The sequence below is a fragment of the Sturnira hondurensis genome, unplaced genomic scaffold, assembly GCF_014824575.4.
Source record: "Sturnira hondurensis isolate 20B ecotype Veracruz unplaced genomic scaffold, ASM1482457v3 Scaffold0007797, whole genome shotgun sequence".
NCBI classification, from domain to species: domain Eukaryota; kingdom Metazoa; phylum Chordata; class Mammalia; order Chiroptera; family Phyllostomidae; genus Sturnira; species Sturnira hondurensis.
The window spans coordinates 542,088-564,052 of NW_028080428.1; the positions used below are offsets into that span (position 1 = coordinate 542,088).

Genomic DNA, 21,965 nt, shown 5'->3' on the forward strand with positions numbered 1-21,965 from the left:
AAACGTTCACACGCGTTGTTGGAAACCCTGGGCAGTGGGGTGAAATGCAGACGCCTGGGCCTGACCTCCAGAGATCCCTTCTCGGCAGGTCCCGGGTTGGGGCCCTAGCACTTGCATTTCTAACCAGTTTTCAGCTGCTGCTGCTGCTGTCTGCCCTGGTGTAGCAGCTAAGATGCCTCCCCGCCCCCTGTGGCCGAGGCATGCACGCAGGCAGCCCTCCTTCAACGCAGCCCCTTGCTCTACCCCAGCACCCCCCCCCCCCATGTGATCCTTTGCTCGGCCAGGCCCGCCATGAATCCCCTGCTGCCAAGGGTGACACTGGTCAGACCCTGGAACCTCCCAGCTCAGGACAGAGCTGAGAGGTTGTGCTGCTTTTCACAGGGAGAGACTTGTCGGAATTCCAACCATACCTGGGCCCAGACAGCCTGTCTTCTAAAGGACGCTGGTGGAGCTTGATAAAAATGCAGATATCCGTGTCCACCCCCAGAGAGAGACCTCCCTCGGAACCTCACACCACTGTGGTCTCTATCTATACACAGATAAATACGGGAGGCTCAGTGAGGGGAAGCGACTTGTCCCAGGGCACAGAGCATCTTAGAACCGAGGCTGAGCAAGAACCCAGGCCTCCTTGGGTGCATCTCCGTCCACACCCCCCACCACTGTACCTTGCTGCCTTTCCTGAGCCTAAGCGGGCTTTCCTCTCTTCCTACCCTTTTCTCACTTCCCTCTACCCCACTTTCTTGTGACACCAGCTGGACCCTGGCATTCCCAGCTGGTGCTGAAATGGAGCCCCAGGGAACTAGAAAACTTACAAAACTGAGAAGAGTGGGGAAAAGGGCAAGGAAATGAGGGAGAGATGAAACTCTTCTGAGGGAGGGTACAGGACGGGAGGAGAGAATGGGAAGCCAGCCAAAGGTGTCTGGGAAGCTGAGGGCGGGGCCACCACGCCTGCCTCTGACCGAGGAGGGCTCAGAGGGCAGCCCCAGAAACCAGAAACCTTCCCTGGCCCCCTCAGAGCCAGCCTCTGCCCACACCCCACACCTGCCATCCAGCCCCTGTGACAGCCAGCTGTGTGCTTTAGACCCAGAGGGGCTGGTTGGTTGGTTGGTTGGTTCGGGAGAGTTTCCCATCCCTGGGACATGGGTTTCTGCCTCAGCCCCAGTGCTGCGGTGGACCGAGAGCTGGGGTGTGCCAGACCTCGCTCTCCCAGGCAGGCTCCACGCGGCACTGGGACCAACAGCTGGAAAAGCTGCCCCAGGCACTGAGGGCCCTAGCCAGGAGAGGTGAGTCAGCCCAGTGGGGCAGGGCCCTGGATCAGGATCAGCAGCTCCTCAAGAGACGCCCCACCCCCCATGTCACCTGGAGAAAAACTGGACCCGCTTCCTGACACCTTCATCCTGCAGCCACCAGCCTTCCACCCGGTGAGCAGCCACTCGGGTCTGGAGACCCCCAGGACTCGGGCGTCTTCCTTCCCACTGGGGCCCGACTCCCGGGTGGTGGGCGGAGGGGCCCTTGGCCTTGTGTCCAGCGTGCCCAGTATCTGCCCTCAGGCTTGGGAAAGGTGCCCCTGAGCTTATCAAAGCGCTGACCAGCTAATTCTCACTTGAGTGTGAGTGACAGCTGGGCTCCCAGGGTCCTTGCTTGGGAAGTAGTAGATCCTGGAGACACAGGGCTGTGCCCCTGCTGCACGTGGGTGACCGGGAGGATCTGGGGGAAGTGGTGGGGACACTGAGCACCTAGGAAGGGCAGTCTCACCTCCAGCCCAGAAGGCAGACAGGTGGGTACTTCTGGCCCAGGGGTGGGGCAGGGCTTCCCGTCTTCCTCCCCCTGCTCAGTGCCCACGCAGAGTCTGCAGAGCCTAGCCAGCTGCCCCGGGGCTAAGCTACACCCTCCTCCCTGCCCCCCGACGAGCACTGGTTATCACTCGCTCTCTGCTTGGCCCTCTTCTGAGCACGAGTTGCACCTGCTCAGTGGGAGGGACTGCGATGCTGGGCACAGCTGAGCTGTGGGTGCCCTGGCGTCTGGACCTCTGCACCTCCCCAGGCGCCTGAGTGATGGGGCAAAGCAGCTGCCCGGGTTCCAATTCCTCCTTGGTCTTCAGGCTGCAGCTCCCCCTTGGAGAGAGTGTGGCTGGGTCTCGGCTCGTTCTAGGTGACATGGGCTTCGGAAGGCTGTTGGGAGGGGAGAACACCACGGGAAGGCAGCTGGTCTGGTGACACTGCCCGATGTGCACCTGCTGCGAGTTTACATTCATCCCACAGACACCTGTTCAGAGCCCACCTGTGCCTACAGCACTGAGCCTACAGCAGGGAGAGACAAGGCTCCCGCTTTCAAGGCCTTGTGCCCCACGGTGTGGACAGCTTGCCACACGCCTCCCCGGAAGCCAGCCAGCCAGCCAAGGGGTCCGGATCGTGGGGAAGGGAGAGAGAATTCAGGCACCAGAGTGCGTGGTGTTTGAGAAGATGTCAGGAGCCTGAAAAGTCAAGTCTGATTTCACAGGGCGTAGGGAGAGCAGAGGAAATAGCCCCAGAGAAGGCAGGAAGTTGCAAAAGTGTGTGCTGTGCTTTAAGAAGGCCAGGGGACTTCTGTGCAGGGCAAGGGGAGCCTGGGAAGCTGGGCAGGCCACTGTGAGGTAGGCATCTCTCCAGGCGCCCACAGCAGGGGTCTCTGGCAGGTCCCAACTCGTCCACCCTTCTGCCTCCCACATCCTGGCTGCCGGCCAGTGTGCAGTCTTCAGGAAGCCCGGACAGCAGACTTTGGAGGCTAGGGTGGCATCCAGTGGACAGTGAGCCTCGCTGGGGACGGGGGCTGGGGTGGCACTCCAACAGGCAGTGGAGCTGACCTTGGCTTCCCCGGGGCACAGGTGGCTTTGGCATGTGAAGGTCCAGGAAAGGGGACTAGACAGAGACGTCATCTCAGGGAAAACTAGTATTTCCCCATAGGACTTTTTCTGTGCGGAGCAGGAGGACCGAGCTCTCCTGTTCTTCTTCCCTCCCCACCCCTCGGATAGAGGGGTCCCTTGGCCTTCCCCCCGCCCCTGTAAGGATGGGTTTCTCTCTTTGTCCAGGTGGTTCCCTATGTCACAACAATTTTTGGTGGCTTACGCGCAGGCAAGATGGTCATGTTGCAGGGAGAGGTCCCTCTAGATGCACGCAGGTAAGGGGGGTGCTGGGGCTCAGCCCCAGAGGCACAGAGCTGGGAATTCCGGGGTCTCTGACCGGAAGTGCCCTCGGCAAGCCTACCCTCCCACCAGGTTCCAGGTGGACTTCCAGTGCGGCTGCAGCCTGCATCCCCGGCCAGATATCGCCATCCACTTTAACCCGCGCTTCCACACCACCAAGCCCCATGTCATCTGCAACACCCTGCACCACGGGTGCTGGCAAACCGAGGCCCGGTGGCCCCACCTGGCTCTGCAGAGAGGAGGCAGCTTCCTCATCCTCTTCCTCTTTGGAAATGAGGAAATGAAGGTGATCCCGGGGGCATCGGGCATCTAGAACTTGTGGGAGGGGTCGAGTGCTGAGTGGACCACGGAGCTGCCCTGGGCCCGTGGGGCCTGATCCACACAACAGCAAGGCAGCTCTGTGGGGCCTGGCCCCAGGGAGGGGGCCGCGGCCACAGTCCCGGTGCCTCTAGGGCGCCTGCGTATGCCCAGCACTATTCTGAGCCCTTAAACATCAGCTCATGGGGTCCTCCCGACAACCACAGAGGAAGGTACTTTTCTTCTCCCGTCTCACAGCTCAGGGAGCAGGGTGCAGGGAGAGAGAACTTGACCTCAAGGCCTTTGCCACTGATGTGACTCCTGCCAGAAAGATGAGGGGGTCTTCGGATGTCTCCAGGGGGAGGGAGCTGGTGGGAGCCAGCAGTGGAGGGAGAGACCATGGAATAGGAGTCTGCACAGCCTCCAGAGCCTCGGTTTCCTCACCTGTGGACGGGAAGATGCTGAGGCCGCTGGCAGGTCTGTGGGGGTGAAATGCAGGGCCACACCGGGGGGAGGTGCTGTCAGGGGCAGAGGGGGCCTGAAAGGTACCTTGGTTCCAAGGCCCACTCGGCCACCTGCCAGCCCTGTCACCTGCCAGCCCCGTAGTCTCGCCTGCAAGATATACCTGCCTCGGAAAGCTGGGATGAAGGTAAATGAGGGGGATTCCAGGTAAGAGAACTCACCGATGCCTGGCATGAATCAACAACCGTGAGCTGAGTTGAGGGGGCCCCTGTGTGTCTCCAGGTGAGCGTGAACGGACAGCACTTTCTCCACTACCGCTACCGGCTCCCGCTGTCCCGTGTGGACACCCTGGGCATATTTGGGGACATCACGGTGAAGGCTGTTGGGTTCCTGAACATCAACGTAAGTTCCCTTTGGGCCCAGACTGGGCGGCAGTGGCCTCCAACTTCCTCTGACACCTGGACTGGCCCGGGCCCCGCTCCTGCCCCAGACAAGCCCTGTCACACCAGTTATGGCTGAGGTAGAGGGTTTCCGTTGAGGTGCTGGATATGAGTGGGGCGAGGGGAAGAGAAGGTGACATAGGAGGGGCCCACGAGCCTGGGGCAGACCCCAGAGAGCCTGGGTGTGGGGTCGGTCTGGAGGGAGGAGCAATGGCCAGGAGGTGTCACTTGGAGACGTAGCGCCCTGGGGCCCAGACAAGGGGCTGGCAGAGTCACTTCCACGTGAGGAGCTTATAGAGATGCCAGCTTCCAGGCCCCACACAGATGCTGCTTCAGTGAGGTGGACCTCGCAGGCAGAGCGAGGTCACAGTGTTCACAGTGCCAGGCGTGAGGACCACCGACGAGGCCAACAGGAGAATGAGGAGCTCTCTAGGCCGAGGTGACCTCTGCCAGCATTCGAGCACAGGCAGGGCAGGCCAAGGCCGGATGAGTGGCCCCCGGGGCCTGCAGCCACCCTGAATCCTGCTGTTGCTCGTTCTCTTTCCCTACAGCCATTTTCAGAGGGCAGCAGCGAGTATCCAGTTGGGCACGTGAGTCTCTCGGGAGCAAGGTGGGCCCCTTGACCCAGATGTAGGAGCTGAGCCCCTGGTTCTCCCTCCCCCCACGTGACCTGCCCCTCGCTGGCTGGGCTGCTGTTCCCCTAGCACAGGCCCAGCTGCCCCTCCCTCATGGCACGGTTGCCAAGGACATGGCGGGCTCTGCCGTGGTCCCTGGACAGCCTGGATTGCCTGTCCCAGCTTGTCTGGTCTCTTGCTTTGGAAGAGGGGTGGCAGGGACGAGGAGGAGAGAGTGGCCGCCCTGAAGGGGCAGGCCCAGTATTCCTATCAGGGGGTCCCTGTAGGTGGGAGCTTTCCATTCCCGAACAGCCCCATGAGGAAGCTGGGGTTGGCCTGCAGGGCAGAAGGGGACATGAGACTCAGGCACTTGCCCAAGGCCACACGGTGAGTGAATGACAGGCCCTCGGGCCAGCTCTTCCGCATTTTCCAGAGCTGGTGTCCTTCTGAATTCAGGAGGACCCCAGAGGGGCTCCCATCATTCGCCTGCATTGCCTCTGAGAGACAAACCCAGAGGTGCCCAAGGTCTAATAATGACAGTATCAAGATGTCCCCTTTCATTGAGCCAACACCATATGACGTCTGCACCCCTCTTCCCTGACAGCCTTTCCTGCCAGGGAGCCCTGGGCTGGTGAGTGACCTCCCCTTCATTCTGGAGCAGGTGGAGCCCCAACACGGGTCAGAGGCACCCCCACCTGGTGGGGTTACTCCTGGCATCAGGGTTTTCCTTCCCTTCATTGCAAAGCACAGGTTGTGGGTGGACCAGCAGCTGCAGGCTGAAGCTCTAGCTTCATTGGCCTCTTCTTCACTTAGTCTGCACTCAGTTCTTTGATACTCTTCTGTGCCAGGGTCAGTGTCAGGCTCTAGGATGGAGGGACAAGTCAGTCCCCAGGGCCCCAGTTGCTCACAGGCTGGTGGGAAGGTGCACCAATGAACAGGCCCCTACAGTTCGGCATGCAGGACGGGGGACATACACGGTGCTCACAGCACAGAGGGGCACTGATTGCACGCAGCCTGGAGAGGCCAGGGGGCAGAGTGCAGGGGGGTGTTAATAAATGAAGAGAGCTGCGTACCGCCCACACCCCTCTCAGCCCCACCCCCTGCAGGCGGAGAGGCAGAGACTTACCTGCTGCAGGGCCGCCATCCCCCACCCCCTGAGAGTGGCGCACAAGGCTGTCCCTAGGGACAGCAGCCTCCCTGAGCCCTTCTGTGGGTCAACCTCTCCCTCATCTCCCTGTTCCTTCAGGAGGTGCCCTGCTCACACCCCCTCCCCCGGGGTCTCTGGCCAGGACAGGTCATCGTGCTGCGGGGGCTGGTCCTGCCGGAGCCCAAGGAGTAAGTGTGCATGGGACGGAGGGCCCAGCCTGTCTGCGCCAGGCGCCAGCTTTGTGCACATTGCCTCTTCCGTCCCCAAAGCCACCATTTACTGCCCCGTTTACAGCTGAGGAGACAAGAGGAGCAGAGAGGAGGAGTAAGCTGCTCAGGTGGCAGAGCTTGTAAAAGGCGGGCTGGGTTGGGGACCAGGGCTCATCCTACCTTCAAGGCCCCAGCAGCCCCAATCCGGGGTATCATCCATGCCCGCAAATCTGGTCCGGCTGTCCCAGGGCCCTCAGGAAAGGCCTTTGAAAGCGGAGTTGGGACTGAGACCCCGACAGAGGATGTGACCTCTAACGGTGACACAGTGCAGAGTTTAGGAAGCACATCCAGGTGGCCCCAGAGGAGGCCTGGTGCTGGCAAGTGGGGACTTGGAGGGACACAGTCACCCAGCATACAACAGACGCTGCCTAACTTCTCCCCCAGGGGGGTGCTCCCGCTCAGTTTCCCAAACCTGTGGTTCAAAGCCAGTTAGACAAGGGTCTTATCTTTTTTTATTTTTTTGCTTCTTTTTCTTTGCCTCCCTCCCCCCTCTCTCCCTCCCTCCCTCCTTCTCTCCTTCCCTCCTCTTTTCATCTTTCTGGAATGACATTGGATTTCATGGCTTCTGGGCCACATCGCCTGCCTGGCTTTGACCTCTGCTGAGGTCACTGTTGCTCAAGCCATTACTTGTCCTCTCTGTCTCTAAGCTCCTGCCCTGCCGTCACCTGAATTCTGAGGCAGGCGCAACCCCCAAAGCCAGACGCGACTGGGTTGGATTCCTGATTTTACCTTTTATAAACTGCGTGGCCTCAGGCAAGCCACTGCATCTCTGAGTCAGGAGTCTCGAGTTGCCCCATCAGGAGGAAAAAAAGAAGGGAAGACATAATTCTAACCCTACAGAGAGAGTAAAATGGTTCCCAGCGATAAAGGACACCTTCCCCTGGCCACCAAAAAGCTTGGGGACATGAGGCAGGTTCATATCCTAGCTCAAAGCCACACGGTTATCAATGACACAGCAAGCGATATAACTGCTCTTTCGTGAGGCCCATGGATTCTTGTGCCCTCAGAGGCCTGACAGGTCAGTGAACAGTGAGGCACCCAGTGGGGGAGCTGGGGAAGTGGAAAGAATATTTCCATAGAGCCAGTCACAACAGACCCGGTGATTTTTAAAGAGAAGCTAGAAGCCATCTTTTCTATAAACTCTCTCAATTGTTGAATAGGGTGTGACTTTAACGTCGAAGGGTAGTGTGGCCCAGCCAGACCATTTCTACAGGCCAGTCCGGCCGTGGGTCACCGTCATCGAGACTTGCAAGAAATGCAGCTGCCTCCACCGCCACTGTCATTTTCAAAAAGCAACTGTGGCTTGAACTGGACAAATGGGACGAGAATCTGAGGGCTCCGGTGCATGTGCACAAAAAATCGTCCTTCTCCTCTAACCCTTTCCCCAAGCACTGAAGGTAGCAGGGTTTGGCTGTGGCCCCACGGAGCTCCGGCCCAGCTTCTGGGGGCCTCAGGGGGAATCCGTTACCCAGCCCAGGGCTGCACTGGACCAGGCCAGGGAGGGGGACCCTGAGGCCTCCAGGAGTCCTCAGGCCAATGGAAAGACAAAACCTTTTCTGGGGAGGAGCCTGGGAAGGGGGCTTGGCCTGGGGCTGGAGACTTCAGGCCGTGAGCGCTCTCCAGGGTCCCTGCCTCCCAGACTTCTGCCCAGCCTTGAGCTCTTGCTGGCCCCTCCCCCAGCTGGAAGTGGAGAGAGCCTCTTCCTGGAACAGAGGACCAGAAAGGAGTCCCCTGAAAGACCCAGCAGGGCAGGCCTTCCTGGGCCTTTGCCCCCCACCCTGCTCCTCCCCACCCACCTGAACCTGCGTCTCCTCCCCACTCACTCACCTCCCGCCCAGGGCTCAGTCAACAGCTTCTGGGCTGTTGTTTCAAACAAAGTGACTCTGGAAGCCCCCTGGACATGAAACAGAATCTGGCTGCCTATCAGAGAGGCAGGAGCCAGGCTGCAGAAGGACCCCCGAACCTGGGGTCCTGAGTCCCGGTTCACACTCCACCTGAAGCCCTAACTCTTACCGGTAACAGAGGATGTGCTTTAACGTCCTGTCCTCCGCGAACTGAGCGGATGGATCTCAGGCCCAGGGTTTCCGGGAGGAGTCCAGAGAAGCAAATCATTTGCATCTGTAAACACCTAGTGTGGGCCAGGTACTTGCTAAATGTCACAAACATTACCTCCTTCACTCCCATCACTGGCCTTGAGAGGTACGTATGGTGTTTGTAGTACGTTTTTTTAAGCAATCAGTGTGATTTGAGGGCTTGTTGTATACCAGCTGCTGTTCTAACAGGAGGCGTTAACCGTGTTAACTCATTGGATGCTCATTGCAGCCCCAGAGGCAGGTACAGCACCGTAGTTATTCCCACATTACAGATGAGGAAACTGAGGCACAGAGACGTTGACTTGCCCAAGGTCACAGGGCTAGGAAGCAGCGGAGCCAGGGTTGAGCCCAGGTGGCCTCGCCCTAACCCCCATGCTGTCTGCAAAACACCTAAGACAATGCTGGCGCGTGGTGCACAGTAAACATTACCCGTTGCTCCGTGGTGCACAGTAAACATTACCCGTTGCTCCCGTTATAATTATCCCCGTTTTAAGGAGGGGAAACTGAGGCGTGGGCATGGTCGTTTGCTCCCTGTGGTCCTGCAGCCAGGGAGTGGCAGGGCCTTCCTCTCTGAGCTGTCAGGTGTCCAAGAGCTGGATTGTGGGGGTGGAATCTGCCAAACTTCCAGCCACAATCTACCCCCCCGACCCCCACACCCCATCCCTCCCCTCAGGCCCCAGCGGCCACAGCCCAGAGGAGTGGGGAGACATGACCTGGGGGTCCGGAACCTGCGCCTGTCTACTTCCTCCCCCTCCCTGCAGTCTCACAGTGCGCCTGCTGGACGAGGCCGCTCGGGCTCCTGTGACACTCAGGGCTTCCTTTGCGGACAGAACACTGGCTTGGGTCTCACCCTGGGGACAGAAGAGGCTGATCTCCGCCCCCTTCCTATTCTACCCCCAGCGATTCTTTGAGGTGGGTCAGGGCCCAAGCACCCCATCCAGGACCATGGGGGGCGGGGACGTCCTCAGCGGGACCTTCCTGCAGGGCTCTGAACCTCCACCCTGGGGCCAGCGGTGCCCTGCCCAGAGTGGCCCTGGCACTAGCGTTACTGACCACCCCACCCCCCATGACTCCAGTGTGCGCCCAGGGTAGAGAAGCTCCCCTCCAAGGGAAGCAACGCTTGCTGCACATGGTGGGACTGAGGTCCAACCCTGCTTGGTTCCCTGTGGGAGGACTGGGGACAAGCTGGGCCCAAGCGAGGGAGGAGGGGCCTGCAGGGTGGGCCATCGGGAGCAGGCGGAGCTCCATCTGGAAGCCTGCCGCGCCCCCCTCCCCCCCCTCCTTCCACAGGTGCTGCTCCTGTGCCAAGAGGGAGGGCTGAAGCTGGCACTCAATGGGCAGGCCCTGGGGGCCACCGCGCTGGGCCAGCAGGCCCTGGAGGGGCTGCGGGAGCTTCGCGTCAGTGGCAGTATCCAGCTGTACTGCGTGCACCACTGAGGAGGGACCCAGATGAGGGGAGGGCCAGCCCACACCCAGGGCCCACGGTCTGGCCTCCTGCCCCTCATTAAAGTGTCCGCCTGTCCCCACCGTGTCAGGCCGGGCTCCCCTCTGGAGCCCTGAGGCAGAGTCCACGGGGCTTTGGGCCCCACGGCGGAGGGAAGGCCCAGGGTGTGCAGACTCCTCCAGCTCTGGAGCGCCCCCCAACGGGGCCCCAGGGGCGGGCCCTGTCTTCTTCCAGGGCCTGGACGAGGAGGCAGTTTTGTAAGATAACAAAGACACACAAAATAAAGTGTCTTAGAGAATTCAGACGTTCGTGTCACTGTCATCTAACAGTCTTGGAGAAAACGGTCCAGGTCGGGGGTGGCCCCGTGCCCCTTCAGGGTCGTCCCTGTCATCCTCCCTCTGTGCCCAGGACATCAGCGTCATTTGCGCGGCTCTGCTTTCCGGCACTTTCCCACACATTTCGTCCTCACTGGAACCCCGTGATGTAGACGGAAAGAGGATGAACCCTGTGACAGAGCAGCAAAGTACTCGTCAGCTGTCACAGAGCTGGTCTGTGGACCCGGAGCCGGAAGCAGCTCCTGCGTCTCCTGGTCGGTACACTGGCTCGGGGGTCCCCGAGACGGTCCTTGTGAGTCCGGTTCCCAAAGCACACAGCCTGACCCAGGAGGAGAAAACCCAACCTGGGTTCAAGTCCTGACCCCTCTCCAGGCTCAGATTTCACGGGTTTGGGCAAATTCAGAACGCTCAATCAGAAGGGTGTGAACACCAGCATCAGCCTCTCCGGGTGGCTCTGAGAATTCAGGAGCTGAAATGGCTCGACCACCTCGTGCCCAAGTGGGACTCCATAAATGGCGGCTCTGACAGGTATTGTGAGAAATAATGCGTTGGCCCCACAGATGTTGCCAACGCTCTTCCCCCCAGCACAAGCAGAACCTTAGAAAATAGGGCATCAAAGGCCGTGGGGACAACATCACAGATCAGCGACAGAGTGTCACCGATGCTCACAGGTCTCCTCCATCCGTTTAATAATGTCACGGAATGGAAGCTCTCACCCGCAGGCTGGGGACTGTGCCCTAGTCCAGGGGGCTGTTGACCAGGTCGCTTAAGAATGTCCCTGGGAATCCCAGACAGGTAGACTCTCAAGTTGGGAGGGTGTCGGTGTCGTGCGAAAGGAACAGGGAAGAAGGACAGGCCACCCGTGGGTGACCTTTTGGTGGTCACTGCCTCCTGTTTTCTTTCCCCTCTCACTGTGTGGACGACTCAGTGATTCCAGCCTCCCACTCTGCCACTCTGCTGTCGGACTGTTCAGGAGAGGGCTCCCCTTCACCCCCTCCTTTGCGCCCACCCATGCCAGGGTGGACCTGTCACACTTCCCCGCTGTGTGGGGCTGTCTCCTGAGCTTCCGGGAGTCCAAGCAGTGTCTCACCCGAGACGTGGTGGGGCCAGGACTCACACTCCGCAGGCTCCGCTCAGTCCGTGGAGCCAGGCTGACACGGCGTGGACCTTTTGCAAATAAGTCCTGTTTGGGACTCGCGAGAGTGTTTACCAAAAAAGAAAAAAAATGTAGCTCAATGTACAACACATTCAATCTGATAGAGAACAGAGGTCAAGCTTTAATTCCCAAAGAACTGAAGGTGCCTTGTAGGAAGAACACAGTGTCACAGTTCAGCGTGCGATTCTCCATGCTTCTAACGCGGGGGCAGATATTCACACAGAAAACCTTCCCTACTTGCCCGGCCAAGGGAACCACATTTCCGTCTCCCACGTGGATGGCCTGCTGCCCATAGCCAGGCCGAGCAACATCTGCCGAGTGTCCAGGTAGGGCATTTGGCTGGCCTGCATGAGAACAGTCAGAGGCCCATGAACTTGAGCCCTTCCACCCCCCAGTAAGTGGCTNCTAGTCCAGGGGGCTGTTGACCAGGTCGCTTAAGAATGTCCCTGGGAATCCCAGACAGGTAGACTCTCAAGTTGGGAGGGTGTCGGTGTCGTGTGAAAGGAACAGGGAAGAAGGACAGGCCACCCGTGGGTGACCTTTTGGTGGTCACTGCCTCCTGTTTTCTTTCCCCTCTCACTGTGTGGACGATTCAGTGATTCCAGCCTCCCACTCTGCCACTCTGCCGTCGGACTGTTCAGGAGAGGGCTCCCCTTCACCCCCTCCTTTGTGCCCGCCCATGCCAGGGTGGACCTGTCACACTTCCCCGCTGTGTGGGGCTGTCTCCTGAGCTTCCGGGAGCCCAAGCAATGTCTCACCCGAGACGTGGTGGGGCCAGGACTCACACTCCGCAGGCTCCGCTCAGTCCGTGGAGCCAGGCTGACACGGCGTGGACCTTTTGCAAATAAGTCCTGTTTGGGACTCGTGAGAGTGTTTACCAAAAAAAAAAAAAAAAAAATGTAGCTCAATGTACAACACATTCNACCAAAAAAAAAAAAAAAAAAAAATGTAGCTCAATGTACAACACATTCAATCTGATAGAGAACAGAGGTCAAGCTTTAATTCCCAAAGAACTGAAGGTGCCTTGTAGGAAGAACACAGTGTCACAGTTCAGCGTGCAATTCTCCATGCTTCTAACGCCGGGGCAGATATTCACACAGAAAACCTTCCCTACTTGCCCGGCCAAGGGAACCACATTTCCGTCTCCCACGTGGATGGCCTGCTGCCCATAGCCAGGCCGAGCAACGTCTGCCGAGTGTCCAGGTAGGGCATTTGGCTGGCCTGCATGAGAACAGTCAGAGGCCCATGAACTTGAGCCCTTCCACCCCCCAGAAAGTGGCTTCTTTGAGGGAAGGAGCAACCCTGAAGCTTCCTCATTTCCTGGGAAAGAAGGGATGTGAGCCCTTGTCACACGAGGACACTGGGGTCACTCTCACAGAATCCCCTTTGTGTGGGCACTGGGGACCGGGACCGAGGAAAAGCACCCCACCCACAGAAGACACGGGAGACGGGAGGGTCCAAGGAACATGCCTGCTGAGTACACGAATATTCAAGCACACATGACCACGTTTCTGCATGTATGTTCTTGTGGGACCACCTGGGGCAGCATCTTTCCAGTGTCTCAGCACCGGCTCCATTCCGAGCAACAGTGGAAAGTGGGTCTTCATCACCTTCTGCATCTCAGATGGGCCCTCCAACCAAACACCCCTGACTGTGGTGCCTGTGGCCCCATCAGGCCCCCTCCACGAAGCCCTTCCGGACTCAAACGCCCTCAGAGCTGATGCCGTGACGGAGGCAGATTCAAGGGATCTTATTCAATTGCCAGCTGGGCCCAGGACCACAGTGTTGTGGGGCTGCACAGCTGTCAGCAGTAGGGTGGACACCTGCCATCAGCCCTCCCACCCACCTGACATCCTGAGGAAAGGGCGCCATGGCCCCTCTGTCAGGTGCAGGAGCCAGGATTCCGAGAAGGTGACCATCTGCCTGTCTTGTCACGGGTGCGAAAAGTCCGAGCCGGGTCTTTCCTCCGCCCACGTCTCTCACCGGTCAACCCCATCCCACCGTCCCCCTTCCCCTCCCTGCTCCGCCCATCAGCCTCCCACCCACCGGTGGGCCCTCCAGGGCAGGAGTCGGGGCTGCATTTGGAACACAGCTACGGTGTGGGCAGACCTTGGTGACGTGACGTGCTCTGGAATTGCCCGGTACTCACTGTGGGTCGCACAAAGGGACGTTCCGAACCACGTACGGAGCTGCTGTCTGTGCGGGTGGTTTCGCTCGAAACCCAAAAAAGGGAATTTAGAGGAAATCAGAGTAGTTCCTGAACCACCGAGTTATAGCTGCTTATTGTCCACTGCCACGGTCCTGGAAGGGTCGACTCGATGGAGCAATTTTAGGTAACGTGTTTTCTACCTGTTTAACTCGGGCACCGGCTGGCCTGGGGCAGCTCCCAGCCGCCTTGTGCCTAAGCTTTCTGACCCCTGTGACCTCCCAGTGCCCTCCCCCCAGGCCACTGCAGGACTTCCCTTCCCGCCACACGGCTCCCTCACACTTCTGCTCCTCCGCATGCACATCTGCGCATCGGCTTCTCTCTGCCCCCCCCACCTGCCCCACCCCCACGCCTCCTCTCCCCCCATCAGACGGACGTTCCTCCTCTGACAGCAGCTCTGAAGTCCCCAGCCTGGCTCAGCTGACACTCGCTGGATCCCCAGGCCCTGGGGACCTGCACCTCTCCCCACAAGGACCACATGGCACTGCAGTCCCTGTGCCTGTCCCACCCCTCTGGGCTTTGAGCTCCAGTCAGGGAGGTCCCTGTGTGCTGGTCCCTCCCTCCCTGCATCTCCAGCGTGCCTCCAGGGGTCTGGTTTGCAGGCGGAGGGAAGGAACTGAGTGAAGAAAAGTAAAGTTGGGCGGTCAGAGGGGCCAGGAGTTCCCAGCTCCTCCTCTCTGTGCACCAGGGCAGGGTGGGCCCAGCACCGGCTCCATCTGGGGAACAGGGGGGATTTTTCACTCTGAATCTAATGTCTACTTAAGGCAAGGTCAGGGCACTGTCCACAGTAGCAGGGGACAGACGAAGGTGAGCTTGGACCCTGTCTGGGTAAGAAAAGGGTTACCCAGGGAAAAGCCTGAAATGTTTTTGGCTGAAACAAACCTCTTCCCCAGGAGCAGGGAGGAAGAGGAAGTGCTCTGGAGTGTGCAGCGCACCTTCCCGGAATTGCCCGAGTCCAGCGGCCCCTTTTCCCGGAGCTCGGCCTGCCCCTCCTGGGGACGTGTGTGAGTCTGGACCCCGGAGCTGACAGGAGGGCAGCTGTCCAGTCAGCGTGTCAAATTCAAGTGCGTGTTATCAAGCAGGACTGATGTCTTGGAGGAAAGAGGAGAGAGAACAGACTGGGGCTGAGAAGGCACCCACCTGCTGCAACAGCTGAGGCGGACAGGCCAGGGGTTCACTCACACCCTGGGTCCTGGGTCCTGGGTCCTGGGTCACCCTCAGCATCGCAGTGGATTTGTGCCCTTGTATGAGAAGACATCAGAGAGCGTGCGCTCACTCCTTGTGTGTGCACTGAGAGAAGGCCATGTGGGACTTCATGAGACCATGGCTGTCTGCACGCACACACAGACTCTGACCTTGCCAACACCTTGAACTCAGACTTCCGGCCTTTGGAACTGTGAGAAAATACATTTCCATTGTTTAACCCACCTGGTCTGTGGATTTATTGCAAGCAATCAGACTAGCCCAATCCTCATAAAGAACCAGATTCTGTCATGGTAGATTAGGAGACAGATGGTACTTAGTGGTCGCCTGACCAGCCAGTCTCCCATCACCACCTTCTCCCAGTCAACCAAGTTCCTGATGTTATTCGGCACAAGGGGCGTCTCCTGCAGATCCAGGGGGTGCGCGGGTTGGCCTCGTTCTTTGCTGCCGGTGGTGTTGGAGGCTGCTGCAGGCCTCTGGACCATGCAGAGCATCAGCGAAGACTCAGGAGCAGCAAGAGAGAAGAGGGCCTGGGTCATTGGTGGCCTTGGGGTGCTGCTGAGCTGACCCTGAGTCACCTGCCTCCATCTTCCTGGTCCAGGCTGCTGAAGGCCCTTCTAGATGAGTTCTCCTTCTCACAGCCACATGCCTCCTAAGGGCCAGGAGCTCCTGGCCCCCCCCCCCCGAGGCCAAGGCACCCACTGTCTGCAAGCTTCCCCGTGGAGTACAGCACCTGACGGGCCTGCCCCACATCTCCTGTGCTTCCTGGAGTTGCTACGAGACCGGGCCTATGTGGCACCCGGGGGTGGACAGCTCTGTGCCCTACTTACTGCCTCCCCTTCCTGATATCGGGACACTTGTGCAGGGCCTGGGCACGTTGTACTGCGGCTTTCAAGCCCCAGAGATCCCACGGTTTGAGGTAAGTGATCATGGGCCTGTCCCTTCCGAGAAATCCCGAGTCTCCCTTTAAAGCATGGTTGGTCCTGGCTAAGTAGCACATTGGTTAGAGCGTCCACCTGAGGCACCGCGGTTGCCAGTTTGACCCCAGTCGGGATACACACCAGGAGCAACTTAGGAGCGGCAATGATGTGGAAGACAAAGCCCTGCTTCCCCCTCTCCCTCTGTCTCTCTCCCTTCCTTCCTCTTTTCCTGGAATCCCATCATTTAAAAAATATTAAACCTATTTAGTATTCAGTTATTCTTAGTATCATAAGAAAAGTGAAAGTAGAATTCTCAGCTTCCATATAAAACCGTCCGGCCAGCAGGACACCGCACACTGCACACACCGCACACTGCACACCACACACCGCACAGCGCCATGGCCTCCCGGGTAAGTCCCTGCACCTTTCTGTCAGCTGCTCTGGCCGGTGGGCAGCTCCCCTCCTGCGAGGGCGCCGCCTGTGCTCCCGGCCTGTGAACTCCAGAGCACATCTTGGGAGGCTTTTAGAGAAAACTATGCTGTTTCAAAGTCTCTTTTCTGGCAGGACTGTGAGGTCTTCAGGCAAATGAGCATTGTCTCTTCATCTGGCACTGTGCGGGGACCTGGGGCCCCCAACTGGGGGGATATGTGGGTATCTGGGCTGATGGGGGGGACCTGGGAAGTAAGCGAATCCCTGGCCTGTCTGCCTCAGCTGCTGCTGCTGCAGGTCCCTGCCCTCTCAGCCCCACGCTCTCTCCCGTTTGCTCCAACGCAACTTGACCTGCCTGCTGGCCAGCACTCGGATTTTAGTGTGCTGAGTGCGCGGCTCCCCTCCCATCAGCCCTGGGGTCCAGACTCACGCACTCCCCGGGAGGGGCAGGCCAAGCTCCGAGTGTGTTTAGGTGAGAAGGAGCCGCTGGACTGGGGCTGTTCCTGCAAATGAGGGGATTCTGGGAAGGCGCACCCCACATTCCAGAGCCTGTCCGTCTGCATCCCTGCTCTGGGGGAGGGGCTGCATTGGGAGGAAAACGAAACTGGCGATTCCCTGGGTAACCCTTTTCTTACCCAGACAGGGCCCAAGCTCACCTTCATCTGTCCCCTGCTACTCTGGACAGTGCCCCGGCCTTGCGTTAGGTACACATTAGATTCAGAGTGAAAAATCCCCTCCTGCTCCCCAGATGGAGCGGGCGCTGGGCCCGCCCTGCCCTGGTGCACAGAGAGGAGGAGCTGGGAACTCCTGGCCCCTCTGACCACCCAGCTCTCCTCCTCCTCACACACTTCCTTCTCTCCTACTGCAAACCAGGCCCCTGGGGGGACCCTGCAGATGCAGGGAGGGAGGGACCAGCACACAGGGGTCTCCCTGAGTGGAGCTCAAAGCCCAGAGGGGTGTGACAGGCAGAGGGACCCACAGTGCCACATGGTCCTTGTGGGGAGAGGCGCAGGTCCCTAGGGCCTGGGGACCCAGACAGTATCAGCTGAGCCAGGCTGGGGACTTCAGAGCTGCTGTCAGAGAAGGAACGTCCGTCTGATGGGGGGAGAGGAGGCGTGGGGGTGGGGCAGGTGGAGAGGAGGACAGAGAAGCAGATGCGCAGGCAGAGGGGTGTGTGGGCTCTGTGGGGGGAAGGCAAGTCCTTCAGTGGCCTGGGGGGCACAGGGCTGGGAGGCCCAGGGGGTCAGGAAGGGTCGGCATGAGGGGCCTGAGAGCTGCCGGTGGGCCAGCCTGAGCCCTGCGGCCAGAGAAAGGTCATTTCCAGAAGGGCCCTGTGGGAAGGCCATAGTGGGTCTTGGGGAGACTGGAGGTGGAGGGGTAGGGACAGGAGGTAAGGGGCCTGCTCAGGAGAACCTGAGAGTCACATAATGGGGAACTGGGGGCACCTAATCCAAGTCAGTTGTGAGGACATGAACGAGGACACGAATTCAGGAGAAACTTCCAAGGTCAACATCGGTTATTGGGTATCGACATTGAAGGAGGGCAAAGGGAAGCTGACCACTGGCCTCACATCGGGCATCCCGGGGTGAGGGCTGTGGAGGGGCTGCTGTTTGCTGAGGTCAAGCAGAGGAGGAGAGTAGAACTGAAATATTCTCCAATCAGGAAGCTGCCACTCCCTGGGCAGTGCATTGAGGCCCAGGAAGGAGACGTCGAAGGGGAGGGAGGCAGGGACACAGGGGACTGGAAGACGCACGGCAGAGGAGACCAAGTGCAGCTGCTTTCCCCCCAGGTGCTCTGTGCACTCCCTCCACCTCTCTGAGCCTCAGTCTCTTAACCAGCGCAAACGGGTGCACCACGCACTCTCACCAGGTGACGAGCACCAGTTCAGGCCAAGCGTCAGTTCAGCGGGGAGGGCCTTTGCTGGTGCCTGGAAATCTGTCTCTACCTTCCCGGCATTTTCTCTTGCAGTCGAGCAGCAAATGCAGTCCTGGAGACCTGATCGAGATTTTCCGTCTTGGCTACCAGCACTGGGCACTCTATGTGGGAGATGGCTACGTGGTCCATCTGGCTCCTCCATGTAAGGACTGTGAAAGTACAATTTTCAAAAGTTTCATTAACATGATGAGAATAACTCAAAGCCAAATGCCACCATGGGAAACCTGAGTTGGTTTCTCCCTGAGCAGTGGGTGGGCTCACCATACATCCATGTCCCTCTGAGTCTCCCCAGCGGGTCCCACACAGGGCCTGACTCATCAGGGGAAAAGGTTTCGGGGGCGCCCTTCTGCAGCCGGCTGCTTCGGCACCAGGGGCTCTCCAGCTCGGTGCCTGGTTACCTAGGCAAGCGGGGGTCGTTGCCACTTAGACCAGCAAAGGCTCTGAGTGTCTGTGGTCCCATAAAGGGGAAGGTTCCTCAGTGCTCTGTCCTGGGCGCCCACGTGATTTCACAGAAAGGGCGTCCTGAGTGTGGACTTAATTGTCCTGAACAGAAGCAGCTCTCGCGGTGACATATCACTAAGACAATTCCGTTACAGACACAGGTGAGTGCGCCTGAGCGCTTTCTTTAACTCCTGCAGAGCAGGGGCAGCAGGACGGCCCGCCAGGCCAAAGGGGAGTGTGGGACAGGTGTGCGTGTTGTCCCCGACAGACAGATGCTGAAGTAAGACTGCTGACTGAGGGCCAGTGCTCCATGTCCCACAGAGCAATGTCACCCTACCCTTGGACACCAAGCGCTGGCATTGTCACCAGACAGAATCTGTTGTCAGAATAATCTTTGCATCTTGTCCATCTTCTGCAAGTTCTCATCTACCCTGACAGAGTCGTAACAATGTCTGAATGGATGGAAACTAGTGAATGCAACCCTCTAATCAGGACGGCACTTCGGGGGCTTGGAGCAGAGAGCCTGGCTGCAGCCTCTGGGGTCCTGGCTGGGCCTGCACGTGTGTGTGTGGGGGGGGGGTTCTTAAGGGAGGGGCTCTCAGTGTGAACAGCTGGCCTGCAGATGGAACCGTAAACTGAGTGCGCTCAGTCTCTGGGTGCACTGGTTCCCCCCAGAGCACGACACCCGGACCCAGTGGGGTGGAATGGGGGCCCCGTCAGCTGGCGGCTCTGGTGTGGGCCTCTCCACTGGCCACTGCGCCGTCCGGAACGTGAGAATGTGCCTCGGGTCCAACATTGATTATACGAGGGTTGGTCCAAAACATCAGAATTTGTTTATAGAAAAGGTGTATTTATTCTTGCATGTTTCAACTTCAGTCACCCTGAAAGGACTCTCTTTGCAGTACGACCGTGGAGACGTTCCTTCCACGGCTCGGACCTGTTTTGACTGGTTGACTTTGATGCCTTTTAGTGCGTCTGCCATTTTTTGGTTTCGCTTCTTCCACATCAGCAAAACACTTCACTTTTAGGACTTTTTTCACCCAGGGAAACAAAAAAAGTTGCTTGGGGCGAGATCGGGTGAATAGGAAGGGTAGGGCACGGGACTGATGCAGTGTTTGGTCAAACACGGTGGGCACTACAACGGCTTGACCTCTTTGGGAAATACACAAGGGCACCGAGACAAACAAAGAACAAACATGGTTTCTGATCACTGTTCACAGTGGCTGAGCTGGGCACAGCTAATATGCTCATTAGCGGAGGGGGTTGGTCAGCTAGACGGGGACCATTCACGTCTCGGAACACAAGGCAGCCACTGGCCACCCCAACATTAACACCATGAAAAATACCACAGCTTGTTAAATCAAAAGAGCAAAATCCACGCGTCCCTCAGTCACGTGTGCGGAGGGACAGACGTCAGAAGCTCAGTAGTGGGTTCCCTCCACCCTTCTCTCTGGTCCCACCCTCCCTTCCCCCACCCAGTGGTCCCCCACCCCTTGCAGCGCCTGATCCTAGGGTCTCTGATTCCAGGTGAGTACCCGGGGGCAGGCATCTCCAGTGTCGGCTCCGTTCTGTGCAATATGGCGGAGGTGAAAAGGGAGCTGCTGACCGACGTGGTGGGGGACTGCGCATACCGAGTCAACAACAAGTTGGACAAGGAGCTGAACCCTCTGCCCGTGAAGGAGATTCTCCGTTCTGCCAAGAGGATGATTGGCAAGAAGGTGGAGTATGATATTACCAGGAAAAATTGTGAGCACTTTGTCACAAAACTGAGATATGGTGAGCCCAGATGCCAGCAGGTAAGACCCTCTCGGGGGTGGTCCCTTTCCCTCTTGGAGGTGTGCTTCAGGTGGGGCAACCGGGCTGTGCACCCAGAGGGCATAGTTGCCCTGAATGATGCAAAAGCAGGCTCTGGGTGGTCCCCTCTGGCACGGAGGCAGGATATCTGAGAGCCATTCTCGGACCTGCATCTTATCCTCTCAAGGTCTTTGGACAAGGTCACCTCCTCTCTAGGCCTCAGTTTCCCCATGTGCAGGAGAAGAGGTAGTTGGAGGACCTCTGGGGCTCTGGCCAACTCTGTCCCTATAGGGACCTTCACCTGTAAGATACCCCTAAAGGCAGCCCCCAGGGCCCCTGTGTGTGGTCAGGGAACATCAGGGCCCACCCAGCACCATGGCAGGCCAGCTCCCCTAAGGCCCCAGAGGGCACTGGGGCAGGAGGTGCCTGGTCAGTGGGCCCACGTTTAAGGACACATTAAAGCTAAAGGACACGTTTATGTCAGGCCAAGGCACAGCTTTAACCCCTCTCCCTCCCCCTCTTCCCAGAGTGTTGTCCCAAAACACACAGCTAGTGAGGGGCAGGAGCGGAATTCAAACCCCAGTTGCCCTGCTCTTCACTGCTGAACCACAGAGCCCCAGGCGGGGGGGCCCCCCGTGACTGGGTGGGTGGGGACCTGGGGGGGGGTTGCTGGAGGGGCAGGTGTGCAGGGAGGTAAGGGCTCGACGCTGAGGTGGGGTGTGTGTGGCCAGTCGGACGTCCAGGTGGACATGTTGAGCAGCAGATGGACTTGTGAGTCTGGAGTTCGAGGCTGAGGGGGGCTGGAGATAGAAGTTTCCAGGATGTACTTGTGAACAGTCCACAGCGTAGCCATGGTTTCCCAAGCTTCTGCCACAAGCGTCCCCGTGCAGGGTGTGGCCCCAGAGAGAGCCCAGACCACAAAGCCATTCCCACCTTGACCCCCCGAGCCCTGGCCCCAGGACCCCAGGCACAAAGCCTCTTCCCCACCCACCCAGGTCGGAAACACATGGCCTCCCCCAGGGAGTGCACACAAAGGACTCCATCAGCCCATCCTGCCAGTTGTCGGGACAAATCCAGACAAGCGCACCACTGAGAAGTGGTCAGAATGTCTGTTTCTCAGGGAATGGGGCCACAGGGACACAGCCAGCATCCCCATGGAAGAGGACCCTGGGCTTGCCTGCAGGAGGGGAACTGAGAGGCCAGGCCCGTGGGGAGGCAGGAGAGGGGGTCTGGCCTCCAGCCCCTTGGGTGGGAGTGAGGACCTGCCTGGACTGGCTGTGAACTATGACCCGGGCTGCTTACTTTCAGATTCAAAACGCCTTCATGATGTTGACTGGAGCCTTAGGCCTGGTTGTTACTCTTGCATATTCTGCAATGAGGAACTGATCCCCAAACCAGTGACAGCCTGAAGAAGCCACAGAATCCTCCTTCGACATTGCTGTGCAGCCGACCGTCCCCACCTCTGCCATCTCCCTGACCCTGGCTCTCAGGCAGCGCCCAGTTCTGTCCCTCACTTTCCCTCCCACTGACCTAAGGATGGAAAAATTGTAGCAAGACCTAGAATGAATAAATGTATCTGTCTTTCCCTTCACAAAGGAA

At 58.7% G+C, this 21,965-nt stretch overlaps 2 protein-coding genes across 3 annotated transcripts; both read left to right on the forward strand.

The window, feature by feature from the left end:
• Positions 1-904: 904 nt before the first annotated feature.
• Positions 905-10,316, forward strand: LGALS12 (galectin 12). 2 transcript variants are annotated; one of them, XM_037052980.1, is made up of 9 exons: positions 905-1,421; positions 3,068-3,156; positions 3,254-3,467; positions 4,223-4,342; positions 4,932-4,970; positions 5,599-5,625; positions 6,241-6,329; positions 9,265-9,415; positions 9,794-10,316. In XM_037052980.1, the coding sequence occupies exons 1-9, from the start codon at positions 1,353-1,355 to the stop codon at positions 9,938-9,940; spliced, it is 945 nt and encodes a 314-aa protein (XP_036908875.1). In that variant the 5' UTR covers positions 905-1,352; the 3' UTR covers positions 9,941-10,316. The 2 variants fall into 2 exon arrangements, with proteins under 2 accessions (XP_036908875.1, XP_036908877.1); XM_037052982.1 differs by having other exon boundaries at positions 905-1,283.
• Positions 10,317-16,138: 5,822 nt separating this feature from the next.
• PLAAT4 (phospholipase A and acyltransferase 4) lies at positions 16,139-21,965 on the forward strand. The gene is made up of 4 exons (XM_037052983.1): positions 16,139-16,177; positions 18,165-18,273; positions 20,100-20,368; positions 21,675-21,965. Exons 1-4 carry the CDS (start codon positions 16,166-16,168, stop codon positions 21,750-21,752), a joined length of 468 nt encoding a protein of 155 aa, XP_036908878.1. The 5' UTR covers positions 16,139-16,165; the 3' UTR covers positions 21,753-21,965.

What these genes read in the sequence shown, in the direction of transcription:
- LGALS12 (XM_037052980.1), top strand. Translation starts at nt 1,353, where the DNA reads ATGTCACCTGGAGAAAAACTGGACCCGCTTCCTGACACCTTCATCCTG. An exon ending in AGCCACCAGCCTTCCACCCG is followed by an intron (nt 1,422 to 3,067) that starts GTGAGCAGCCAC and finishes CTCTTTGTCCAG; the next exon opens with GTGGTTCCCTATGTCACAAC. An exon ending in GTCCTGCCGGAGCCCAAGGA is followed by an intron (nt 6,330 to 9,264) that starts GTAAGTGTGCAT and finishes CCCTCCCTGCAG; the next exon opens with TCTCACAGTGCGCCTGCTGG.
- PLAAT4 (XM_037052983.1), top strand. An exon ending in GGTCCATCTGGCTCCTCCAT is followed by an intron (nt 18,274 to 20,099) that starts GTAAGGACTGTG and finishes CTCTGATTCCAG; the next exon opens with GTGAGTACCCGGGGGCAGGC. An exon ending in GTGAGCCCAGATGCCAGCAG is followed by an intron (nt 20,369 to 21,674) that starts GTAAGACCCTCT and finishes GCTTACTTTCAG; the next exon opens with ATTCAAAACGCCTTCATGAT.